This window comes from Ursus maritimus, unplaced genomic scaffold, assembly GCF_017311325.1.
Source record: "Ursus maritimus isolate PB19 unplaced genomic scaffold, ASM1731132v1 scaffold_17, whole genome shotgun sequence".
Classification (NCBI taxonomy): domain Eukaryota; kingdom Metazoa; phylum Chordata; class Mammalia; order Carnivora; family Ursidae; genus Ursus; species Ursus maritimus.
Window position 1 is genome coordinate 11,968,604 of NW_024424119.1, and position 13,287 is coordinate 11,981,890.

The window sequence follows — 13,287 nt, forward strand, 5'->3', positions numbered from 1 at the left end:
GTCACTACCCCTCGGGGGGGCAGGGGGCAGTGCTTGGATGGAGTAATGGAAAATGAAAGCCAGGGAGACGCTGGAAAGCAACTGAGGGCCATCTGGGCGGGTCCCCAAGAAGTGCCCCCAGAGCAAGACCTTAGTGAGAACAGCAGCAGGCCCAGGAGTCTGGAAAAGGGTCCCATGATAGCCCCGAGTCAGATGGGCCCCCAGGGCGGATGGCAAAGGTAAGAGATACAGCGTCTTTGGAGCTGGGAAATCCTCAAGAGCTTGGTAACCAAGAGGCGAAACGTCCCTAAACACCACCATTTGTGAGATTATAGTAAAACAAACACAATAGACGTGACTGCATGTTACCAAATCACAAGATGAAAATACCTTTTTCCCGGAAAAAACCCAAGGAATCTTTTCGTACAATGAAGAGAAGCTAGGCTTAATGTGATTCACTATTTCTGACGAAGAACTTAAAAAATTCAAAGAGCCCTTCAGGGGCACCTGGGAGGCTCAGTCACTGGAGCACCCATCCGACTCTTGATTTTGGCTCAGGTCACGATCTCAGGGCTGTGAGATCGAGCCCCATGTCAGGCTCATGCTGGGTGTGAAACCTGCTTAAGATTTGCTCTTCCTCTGCCCCTCCCCCGCCACTCGGGCACGCACTCTCACTCTCTTAAAAAAAAAAATTAAAGATCCCTTCAAATAGCCTTCAGCTCCTATATATCATCATTCGTGCCTATGTATTAGCCTTGTCGGTAAGCAAGCATTGTGTCAAGAAGTCCTGTTGCAACGCAATCGGTATTTTTGTAGCCATTTGTGTGCATCCAGAAGCAACTAGTAAGTCTGAGCGCGGAGCACAAGGTGCGGTGGAGAATCCCTCGCAGGTACACGCAGCTACCATTCCCCGAGCTCGTACACCCATACACCGCATGGCCCGGGAAGGGCGCTTGAAAATTCATTCTTTCCTCTTCACACGCACAGCTCCGCATCTCTCCAGCCTTCCCCTTCTTTCCAACCCGCAGCGGCATTGCACTGTTCACCCAGCTCATTCTGCAAACATCCTTTCCTCCACTGCCCCAAGTTACGGAGCCTGTCTGCGCCTCCGCTCCCCACCCGAACGCGGGATGACGGCAAGAGCAGGAGGCACGTGTGGGTGCAGCGAGAGGTCCCGCGCAGGTGCTGTCAGAGCGCGAGAGAGCTCCCCACCGGAGGTAACACGCTCGTGCCCACTGTCCGGTACATGAACTTTCCCAGGCTCCCTGTGCCCCCGCACTCGGGCTGTGCCAGCACCTCCCATTTATCAAAAAGCCAAACAATTTCAACGGTCAGTGACCAGGATGTTTCAACACTCAAGAGCTGACCCTGAGTCACGGCAGGATCCGCTGGGGCTTTTAAATCATCGAGGAAAGGTTCGACCACATGTGTGCTTGCATGCGTATTTTATTGTATTCTAAACGTATCTGAAAAAAATGTATGATGAGCGCTTGGCAGCGTTTCTCCATGTGTGTTCCAACAGGTTTTACGCAATAAAAGGGCTCTATTGTCAGAGTTGGAAACTGTTGTTTCTGCCCGCTCAGCATTCATCCCTCCCCTTGCCTGGAAACCATCCCTTGGCTTCCTTTGGGGACCCACCGCCTCCCAAGGCCTCCCACGGTTCCTGTAGTCTGCATGGGGTTGACCCCACCCGTACACTCTACTCAGTCCAGGGGTGGACCTGATTCAGTCCTGGACAAGGAGGATTTTCTTCCTCCCTGGCCATGGCAATCAGTTCAGGGATCAGCAGGAGACTCGAGCCAGGCAAGAGAGACTCATTTCAGGGATCTTTACTGAACCACTGGGAAGGAGAAGCCCTTTAGCTGAAAGGATGTTGTAAGCTTAAAATCGCTAGAAACCTCCATATGGAAACCTCCATAGGCCTGCCTAAGAAGGCAGTACAGAAGAAAATAGAGCCAAAAGATGAAGACCGAGCACCCGTCACATCTCCTTCAAGCCCCTGGATTCATCTGTGCCTGAATCCCACAGATAAAGCCTTAGACTGTTCAAATGCCTGAACCAAAAAATGCCCTTTTTTGCTTGAGGTCTTGTAATTCCAAGAATACTGACTCATGCACTGGGCTATACAAAGTGAAACAAGTTTCCTTTACTATAGGGTTTCACAGAGACTTCAAAATATTATTATGCAGTGTGAATCTCAAACAGGGTGATATCTGCAGCCTCTCCCAAACTTAGGTGTCCACTGCACTTTTTTCTGAAGACCATATCACAGTTTCTATTCCATAGAAAACACCTTCAGAGAAGTTAACAGATATTACCTGTAAGTTAACCTCATATTCAAACACTCCAAAGCTCCTGTCCCTTATAATTCTGGACAAATGAGACAAATGGGAATTCATTTATCCAACACTGTTAATGCATTTGCCCAGACTTTAAAAATGTAGGTGTATAATTTATCATTTGTATTAAACTGGGGTCATAAGCATAAACTATGGTGTATTTTTCCAGACTTCATAAAATGGGTGTATGTGCAAGTGTGTGTGTACATACATTTTTTTTAATTCCTACATTGGGGTCACAATTCCTGAACTGCCATACTTTTGAGTTCTACATTTTAAACCACTTTTTTGGTCTCTAGCCCTACTGCCAAGCTGTCAGCTGCCACTCCTATCTGGTTAGGTGTCTGGTTCTAGCAGAAGCCCCTGCTGCTCTTCTGAGGGCTAGAAAACAGGTAAGAGCAGCTCATTGGAACTGTATTTAAAAAAGAAAGGAAAAGAAAGAAAGGAAAAACGAGGGAGAGGAGCCAGTATGAGCAGAGCACGCGCCAGGATCGGGGGTGTGCCCTGCATAACGTACCTGAGTTTCCATACGAGGAACGCATGTCAGGGATTTTGGCAACTGAAAGGCAGCATGTGTCCCGGCTCTGGCCTCAGTTTGGACATGGAAGTTTCCAAATAACTGGCCTTTGAATACGGGAGGTGTTACAACACTGAGCCAGACAAAGAGCCTGTCCAAATAGATAGTAAGCACTGAACTCTGCTGAGGAACTTTAAAATGAAAAGTGGGGTTTGTTTGTGGGTTTGTTGGGTTGTTTTTTTTTTTTAAGTCTCAGCGAGCCTATCATCCCCCAAATTCCATTCTTAGTCTATAAGTCATTCACTGGCAGACATGCCAAATTTTAGTCATTTTTCAAGCATTCCGTCTGCCTATGTTTTCTCAAGTCGCTACTTGCCTGCTTCAAGGGTATTTGCGGGCTCCCCTGTTTTATGATCCTCTGAAATGGAAGGGGACTGGAACAGTGAGGGAGGAACCAAGCTGCCCCCCCCCTTGCTANNNNGGGGGTGGGGGGGGGGGGGGGGGGGGGGGGGCAGGCAGGCTGGTCTGGGCAGTAAAAGCCCAAGAAAGTCAGGGTTCGATTTCATCACAGGAGTGGAAAGTTCGTGAATCCTCTTGGTGAACATCAGCCTGGGTTTGCTGCCACACCCCACGTCTTGACAAGAAGAAGCATTGGGTTCTCACGTCAGTGCCCAAAGATCCAGACAGGGACCTGGGGCAGCTGTGCGCCAGAAGTAGGACTAGCGTTACCCTGATGCCTTTTCCAGAATCCAGAGCATATGTTCTGGAAGGTTTACAGGCTCCGGGGCTCGTGTTGCACCCCCAAAGTGGGGAGGAGCCAAGCACCTGCTCAGCCAGCCGTGTGGAAATTCCAAGCCTGCTCTGCCAAAGAAAACACCCCCGCCTGCCCGCCACCCCCAGTATTGACGCTCAGAAGGGCCTCTGCCTTGCCGCTTCCAGGCCGCTGACCAGATGTGGGCTGGGGGGATGGCAGGGCAGGCCTGAGGAGCCAGGGGCCATTTAATCTTGGGCTAGGACCTGCACACCCCCAGCCGGCCCGCATACTTCCTCTTGGCAGCCACACAACTGAAAAGCACTTTGAGAGGAAACCGAGCCCTCAGTTCATGTTTATGCCCTAAGGGACCAGATCCCCAAAGGGTGCATCACTGTGCAAAGGAAGGGGCGTGCCGATCCCGTTGCTTTGGAGTCTTCGGTTTCACTCCGGCTTTAGAGGCAGAAGCTTGGAGTGGGGTGCGGAGGACAGTGATTTCTAACTACGTATGTTACTTCCAGCGTGTTTACAGCAATGAGACGACAGTGAAAGGTATTCAGAGGATACAATGTGAAAGCAAAACCATGAGACAGAGTGCTCCCCCAGCCACCCCAGCTCGGAGCCTGGCCCGAGTCAGGACTGCTCCTCCTCGTGTCGCCACCGGGCTGTGGTCTCTACTCAGTTGAGGGCTGTCTCTGAGCCCCCCAGACCCTCCCCCTCTGTGAAATTGCTGGTGACATCTGAGACCGGTGAGGCCAAGGATGCTGGTGGGGGAGCACCGTCTGATGCTGTCTGCACAGGGTGTGGTTCAGAAGCCAATGGTCCACACCAGGGCCCCCTTCACCCGTACACACTGGTTGGCCTGGTACTTATTCCACACTGCCCACGTTGGCCCTTCTGTCCAGTCAGGGGGGAAAGTCACCCTCTAGGTATGCTTTCCAGTTCAGAAAATGCCAAAAAAATCCCATTGGTGATGAGGTCAAGGGGCAGCCTACCTGTTTGTGCTGGTCTCCCTCCTGCCCCACTCACACACACCATAATAAGCTATAATAAAGCAATAATGAAATTACCAAGTGCTGTAGTGAAGAAGATGGGAGAAGGGTCATCAGTGAACAAGGGGTTTCAGGAAAGGTGAAGGAGACGAGAGGTTGATGGGAGAACGAAGACTGACAAGTGCAGAAGGAGAAGCCACAGCTTCAAACAAAACTGTCCCGAGAGAGCTAGAGCTGATGGGGAGCAGGCGTCCAAGGCAGAACCCGGCAGGGGTTTGGGGTTGGAAACACCAGCTACCATAGAAAGCAGGGGGACAAACGGTGCTAACAATGAGGATGGCATCTCCACCCTCCAGCCCCCACCTGGCCTGAGATCTTAGAGCCAACCTGTAAAAGGGAGGCTCATCCTTCAAGACATTGACCCCTACAAACATGCAACAAGTATTAGAATGCAGCGTCCTTTCACCTGTTCTTAGGGCTGTGTTTATACCTTAATCTGGGGCAAAGTCGAGAGGGGATTCCTGATCACCAAACAATGAGAGTGATGGGCTGGGGTCTTGACTCATGCAGGTGGCCAACCGTCCAGTGACCCAGGAGATAGGACCTGCCCTGCCGACATAGGGGCTGCCCTGTGCACAGCACAGGCGGAGAGACACCAGTGTGGGGAGTGGGACCTCATCCCAACAGATGCCATATCCATGACACCATATGGTTTGGGCACCGTACCTCAAACCAGCAGACCACGTTCAAGCAGCCCAGGGCTTCCACACCAACAAATCTCACCAGCTGCAGCCCATCGGCCACACTGGGAAACTCGGCTTTCCTCTGATAACAGAGAGTTTGCCCTCTTTGGGCTTCAGAACTCCTATCCCTGTTTTCTTCCCCAGAACCTCACCCCCAGAGCATACTGGGGGTTCCCCACGGGAGCTGGTTTCCTGCTTGGCCATAAGATGTGTTCTCTCTTTGGTCTCTGATAACTTTTCTTTCTTAATGTGCATAAAGTTTTGAGATGCTGGGCTGTGGTAGGTGATGAAGCTCCCACTTCATTCTCACAAGTAAAAAATCATACAACATAAATTATAAATTTTTCCGTATTTCCTGGAGAAGACCATGTGTTTGAAGCCGTCCATCACCAGGGTTTGTCGAACACGATCCTATCAGGTGTTAGAGCAGTGGACACACACACGTGTAGGCGTTTTAACAGAGGTGTGTCCCACAAACCCTTATGTGGAAGCCAGATACACAGAACTGATTAACAAGAAGCCGCCATGACAGGACAAGGGAGGGGAGCCAAGGCCCCATCTGTTTCCCTCCTCCTGACCCCCATTACTTCCTAAAATACCATTTCCAGGGAGCACAGGGAGCAACCCCAACTCAGAACAACTAAAAACTATATGTGGGGGGAAATGTGAACATTTTCCTTTGTAAATTAGGCCAAACAGAACACATGAGTCTCACTTACCTTCACACTTGTCAACAACGGCCAAGAAAATCGTGAGTAGATTCAGCAAGGCAGAAGTCAGCAGCCATTTTCATCACTCCATCATCATCACCATCATCCTCACCTACGTCTAAATTAGAGTTAACCATAAGCCAGGGCTGAGTGATTGACATAGGCTATCATTAGACACCAACAATGAAGCCACGGGGCCACTACTGCTATTATCCACATTTTAAAGAACTTGACCAAGGTCTCCTAGCCAGTGGGTGACAAGGGCCAGGAAGCGAGCCCAGGTCTGCTGGACTTTCTCCTTACACATATGTTGCTAACCACTGGGTTCCACTGGTCCCTGTAATAGCAACTTGTATCCCCTCTTATGTAGTTTCTATGTTTCCTGAATTTTTTACTGTAGTAACTACTTTCACAATCCTAAGGATATTTTGAGACCAAAAAAGGACAGACAGTAGGAGAGAGAAGATTCCTTAATTCTGGTAGAAGTTGGCAAGTCAGGGATGCCCTAAGTGGCTAATCTGGCTTGGGGTCACCCTAGAGGTCACCCCTCCACGGCACAAAAGAAGGACTCAGAGGAAATTCCTCACCCCAAGGGGACTAGCTCTCTTTAATCAGCCAGGTTCATCCATCCTTCTTCAGCTTCTTTGTACTCATCAGAAACACTAGAAAAGCTTATCAGTCTTGATATACTGAGCACCATCCTACAACTAACTACACTGAGAAGGGGGGAGAGAAGCAGGAAGGATCAGGGAATTAAAATTCCCAATCTACCAAAACAGACGTCTAAAATCAGTAAGTCAACAAACAGTATAGGCATATGATTCAGGAATATGAAGGTAAATATTAACAGAAACAGATCAAATAATTTTAAATTCTTCTCTGGGGAAGCAATAATGTGGGAGGCCAAGGGGCTGGAGCCTAAGAGATTGTTGCATTTTTATAAGCACTTAGCACTATGTGACTTTTCAAGTCAACTGCCAATATTTCTCCAATTTGTAAAAATTACTAAATAAAAGTAATTTTTAAAAAAAGAAGTAATAAAACCTACCCTCCTTAGTGGTCTCCTTTAGCTTAATGCACTCCAGGAAGGCGTTCAGAGAAAATGTGGCTTGGTGTGCTTGCAGAGCCATGCAATCTGGGACACAGCAAGATGGGAGGTACCCGGCCCCGTAGGAAGAGCACTGGATCTTGAATCAGAAGCCTGGGTTCCAATCTTGACCTTGGTGCTCCATGCTCTGTGGCCTTGGGCAAGGTGCATAACCTCCTTGAGCCCCTCTACCCCCATGGAGGCCGGTATCCAGACCCCATATAAGCAACAAGAGAATTAAATGATTTTGATCCCGACCCAGTGGTGCAAACCAACCTCATAGTGAGGCTGCGAGACACGGGAACCTGAGAGGTCTGGGCCAGGTAAGGAAGAGCCATGGAAAGACAGATCCCAGATAAAAGATACAGGTTTCTCACCCATGAACCAGGCACTGAACATAAACCCACGTCTCCACAATTGAGCCGAAATGTCCTCTTCCACACAGTTCCCAAGTTATTTTAGACCATGGAGTGGATTTGGGGGTCTGTGGACTCAGAAGGGAAGGGGGGTGTCCCTGGTATCAGCCTGCATGCCTCTGAGTGAGGTTCACCCACACCATGAGCCCATCCGATCCTGGCATAAGTCCTCTTGGACAAAATCTTTCCTCAATTCTTTCCAAATAAAAAAAAATTTTTAATCACCGAATTACTTTAGCCTTAGAATCAAGCCTTAGACCCAAAATAGAAACCTCCAGCCCTTCCTCCAGGGCAGGGTCCAACTTACCACTATGTCAACCTTTGTCGGAAGTCTGGTCACAGATGTCATTTTAGGAAAAGCAGATCTAGCCTTCCAGGAACCGGCCCAGCATAGGGCAATTTTTTTAGGCTCCAAGCACTTAGAAGAGCCCACAGTTTCTGCTCACAGCCCAGAGGGAGCCCGCCAACTACCCGGTTGCTGAGTGTCCCTTTGCCTCCCCCTCACCCTGGAATCAGAGCCAGCACTGGTTTGGGGGTAAGAGAGACCTGGCAGGTCCACGTTCCCCTGGGGCTGCCATAGGATCTCTTTCTCCCCTCCCCACTTTCTGTGCCTAAAAAGACCCAAGCCCCATTCAGACAGCACTGTTCTTGCAGGTATGTCATGGTGTGAAAAGATAGAAAGATGTCACATAAAGCAGCCCTGGGCAGAGAGAACACAAAATTCCAGACTGAGTTCAAAGCACTCCCATCAGTATTGCGGTGCAATGGGGGCTGTAGTCTGAAATCTCCCCCAAAGGTCCCAAAGAGCACAGCCTGTTCTCTTCATAGACAGCACATGGGGGTTGAACACATAGAGCTGCAGATTCATTCCCCCCAAAATAAAGTTTATTCTTCAGCACTTCATACTTGGCAAGGGTTAATTACAATGTCAATTCATACAATGATTAAATTAATGAAATATTTCTGGTTCAGAGAAAAACCCTTGAGACCAACTTTGATTCCATCAGCACAGGGTAAGGGACCCAAGTCGGGGAGGCAGCAGAGGGAGGGTTAAGGGGAATACTTAGCCAGTGATTAAATGTCATTTTCCTTGATTCAAGCGATTCTCATTTTATTCAAGTGTCCTGGAAATGATGATGAAGACTTTCTTTTCTCCATTTTGGGGAATTCTTTTTTGGCCAATGAATAACTCTCAATCATCTGCTTTTAAAAGTATTGTGCAATTTCTAAGTAACAATTTTTTTTTAAAAATCAGGCTGACACTGCCAACTCCCGCTGGTTGGGGTTTTCTGAATCACCTACAGAAAGACGGCTGCTCTGCAGAGAGCCTGTCTGGGAAACTGGCCTGTATATCCTGTGTCCCAAAGCATCTGTTTCCTCAAAGATGTAGCCAGGGGGCTCAGCATATGAAGCCAGGCACCTGCCCATATCCTTGGGAGTAAAGCTGATGCTGTATGTGGTCTGGCCCTCCACGGGGATATTTCCTTGGGGGCCAGCCCAGGGAGGCTTACAGCTTTTGGTATTGATGGGTGGGTGGGGCACATAGTGGGCCCGAGTCGTGGTCAGACAGTCCAGGGGCTCGGTGGGAATGTTCAGGTGGGGAACGGGCTTGACTAGCTCTGGGCGCATGCCAGGCCACTGCTTATAGTCATCCTTGGTGGTAGTGGAGCCTTCAAAGCGGCCACCCTTCTTGACTGAGAGCACCGGTCGGCAGGACTGAGCTGGGGCACCCTTAGGGTATGTGTAATGGGCCTGCACTGTCGTCAGAAGGTCCATCTTTTCTTCAGGAGGGACATAGGAGACAGGAACTTTGGAGAACATCTGGGGCGTTGGCCAAGCTTGGTACTTATCTCGAAACTCAGTCGTGTTAGAGAAAGGCATGTCTAAACCACAGGGCCTGGCTGCAGGTTTCAAGCTCTTGGCTGGCTCTCCCATCAGGCCCCGGTAGGATTCTTTGTGGGTGGTAAGGCTTTCAAAGGGGATTTCACAGGGTCTGAACTTCTCTGCTTCATAAACAAAGCGCTTCTCCATAGGATGGGCCACGTAGCTCATCTTGTAGTTAGTTAGATCCTCCAGGGGTATGTTACAGAGCCTGGGAATGGCCAGAGGCTTACAACTCATGGTGTTTACTCGACCCTTTACAGAATAGTCATCCTGGTGTGTAGTTCTACTATCAAACCTGGTTGATGCTGGACGGTAGTGGTGTTCTGGACGAAGGAGCTCTCGTCTTGGTTGGTTCCAGGGTAAATAATCAGCTGAAAATAAAACAGTAGTGGTAGTTACTTATAAATCAAATCCACTTAACCTACATGTATTCTAAGGGGCCCCAAAGCCTTAAACCAGTCTCCAATGAGATGGGCCTTGAGACAAAGGAAGAATAAAATAGATCTCTTCCACCACCTCAATCAAAGGCTTAATGTTTCAACTTTATTGTACTTGCAAGTTACTCTGCAGAACAGATAAATTTACAGGTGTCTCCTCATAATCCACAAAGCTGCCTGCAGGGTTTTAGAGGGTCCACAGCTGTGGGAGGATCTAGGGACTTGACACTAAGGAGTGCAGCCACTCATGTACCCTGATCCAAGAACAGTTCCGTTCCTCTATAGGGAAGTTGTCCTCTCTGAATCAGCACAGAGTGGGAAGATGGGCGTGGTGTAATGAGATAGGGGATTAACAACACACAGTGGTGGGTGACCAACCAGACCGAGCAGACCTCCCGTGAATGAGAAGGGAGGTCTGCTCGGTCTGGTTGGTGTGACACATTTAATCCACATAAATTAAATATGCTGTCCCAAGGGAATAAAGGCATTGTGTTGGCTGGAGAGAGAACAGCAGCTGCCACTTGCACAGAGTTTATCATGTGATAGGAAATATTCTAAATACTTTCCATATTAACTCATTTAATCTTCAAACAGGCCTAATCAGACCCATTTTATATATGTATAAATACGCCCACTTTATAGATGCAGAAACAGAAGCACAGAGAACTCAGGAAACCTGCCCAAGGTCACTTGGCTGGAAGTGAAAAAGCATGGCTGCAAATGCAGATTCAGAATCCATGCTCTGGACCCGCTCCACTACCTGGTTCTGACAGTCAAGGAACACTGACTATGTACCAGCTAACTGTGCTCCGGGATTTCCGTACATGATCTTGTTTCATCATACAATAACTCTTCGTATGGGTGTAATTATCTCTATTTTACACATTTCCAAGAGCAGGACTCAGAGAGGCTAAGAAACTTTTCTAAAAGTCACATGGCTAGGAAATTAAGAGTTGGCATTTAAACCACATAGTTGACTCCAAAGTCATGCTCTTCCCACAGCCTCTATTATGGCTAAGAGCATAATATATCTAGAGAATGAAGGTTAAAGAAAAGACTAATGAAAAATAATCAGAATATTTGCAGAAGAAGAATTTCAGAATGTTTGAAGAATGAAAAGAATAGGCAAACCATATCTAGGGGATATCTGTCTCAAGAGGAACCTTTGCTGTGGAACTTGCACAGCCACGATAATGAGAGGCCTGCACCCAAAGAAAATCTGCCCTAAAGATGGCCTCCACACATCCTGAGGAGCAAGTTTTGTCCTCAAATTGCACTGTCGGATGCTTTTAAAGTAACACAATTTCTACGGCAACTTTGAAACTAAAAATCTAGATGAGAAAAATAGCACAGCAAACCATACCATTCAAACACCTTGATACCACTTCCATTCTTTTCATAATACTGGACTCACACCTAAATCCTACATTGCCCCCCACTGCACCCATCAATTACCAGATCTAAAGTAACCAATATGAAATCCCAGTGAAAAGCAGCTTCTCAGGAGCCTTGGTTATATATAGCCAATACCAGTGGAGTCCACAGGCACACTTTTTGAAAATACTTTTACTGAGATATAATCTGTATAACACAAATGCACCGTCTTACATTCTTTAATTATGCAATAACTTTTACAGAGTTGTGCAACCATCACCAAAATGCAGTTATAGAACATTTCTACCCCAAAAAATATTAAGCACATCTGCAATTAATCTTTACTCCCATTACCAGACAACCATTCTATCTGCTCTTGGTCTCTATAGATGTGCCTTTTCTGGACATTTTATATAAACAGAATTGGACAATATATAGTGTTTTGCATCTGGCTTTTTTTCATGGAATATAACATAATTGAGATTCATCCCTGTTGCAGCATGTATCAGTTCATTGCTTTTGTTGCTGAATAGTATTACGTTATATGGATATACCAAATTTTGTTTATCCATTCATCAACTGATGAATATTTGGGTTGTTTCTACTTGTTGGCTATTAGGAAAATTTCTGCTATGAACATTCATGGTCAAGTCTTTGTGTGGATATATATTTCATTTCTCTTAGGTTGATACCAAGAGCAGAATGGCTAGGTTATATGGTAAATCTATGTTTAACTTTTTAAGATAGTGCAAACTTTCCAAAGTGGATTATCATTTTACATTTTCACCAGCAATTTGTGAAGGTTCTAATTCCTCTACACCTTCACCCACACTTGTTTTTTTTAAATTATAGACACTGTAGTAGGTGTTTAGTGGTATCCCAATACAGTTTACTTCACATTTACCCAATAACTCATGATGGCAATAAAAAGAAATACAGAGTTAAACAAAAGGAGCAGACAGGAATATGTCCCAAATGAAAGAACTAGACAAAACTACAAAGAAAGAGCTAAACAAAACAGAGATAAGCAATATGCTAAATAGAGAATTCAAAGTAGAAGTCATAAAGATATTCACTGGACCCTAGAGAAGAGTTTTCAGTGAGAACTTCAACAAAGAGACAGAAAATATAAAAAAGAACCAGTCGTAATTGAATATATAACTGACATTACAAATACACCACAAGAGAATCAACAGCAGATTAGAGGATGCAGAAGAATGGGTCAATAATCTGGAAGACAGGATAATGAAAGCAACCAAGGCAACCATCAAAGGGAAGAGAATATTTAAGAATGAGGATAGGTTAAGGGACATCTGCAACGTCATCAAGCATAATAACATTCACTCTATAGAGGTCCCAGGAGAAGGAGAGAGACAGAAGGAGGCAGAAAACCTATTTGAAGAAATAATAGCCGAAAGTTTTCCCGAGCTAGAGAATGAAACAGACATCCAAGGTCCAGGAGGCACAGAGAGTCCCTAACAAGATGAACCCAAGGAGATCCACACCTAGACATATAATAATTAAAGTTGCAAAGATTAAGGATGAAGAGAGAATCTTAAGAGCAGGAGGAGAAAACACTTACATACAAGGGAAACCCCATAAGGTTGTGAGCTGATTTTTTCCAGCAAAAACTTTGCAGGCCAGAGTGGTGTGATATATACAAGGTGCTAAAAGGAAAAAACTGACAACCAAGAACACTCTACCCAGCAAAGCTATCATTCAGAATTGGAGGAGAGAAAGATTTCCCAAACAAAGTTAATAGTTCATCACCACTAAACTAGCCTTACAAGAAATGTTGAAGTGGGGGAGGAGTTAAGATGGCGGAGGAGTAGGGGATCCCTTTTCCAGCCGGTCCCCTGAGTCGAGCTGGATAGGTACCACACCAGCCTAAACAACCACGGAATCAGCCTGAGACGCAGGAAGATACATCTGGATCTCTACAAATGAACATCTCCAGCGCTGAGTATTGAGGTACGAAGCGGGGAGCCGTGAAACCGCGCACAGATATCGGAAGATAAACGGAAGGGGGAGGGAGCCGCCGCGTTCAGGCGCCGGGAA

General features: G+C 46.8%; 1 protein-coding gene across 1 annotated transcript in view; it reads right to left on the bottom strand.

The window, feature by feature from the left end:
• Nucleotides 1–8,500: 8,500 nt before the first annotated feature.
• Nucleotides 8,501–13,287, bottom strand: part of SAXO1 (stabilizer of axonemal microtubules 1) — a 113,981-nt gene continuing 109,194 nt past the window's right edge. Inside the window, exon 4 of the mRNA XM_008689814.2 lies at nt 8,501–9,789. Within this exon, the coding sequence (XP_008688036.2) occupies nt 8,786–9,789 (1,004 nt within the window). The 3' untranslated portion in view covers nt 8,501–8,785. The remainder of the gene's footprint in view (nt 9,790–13,287) is intronic.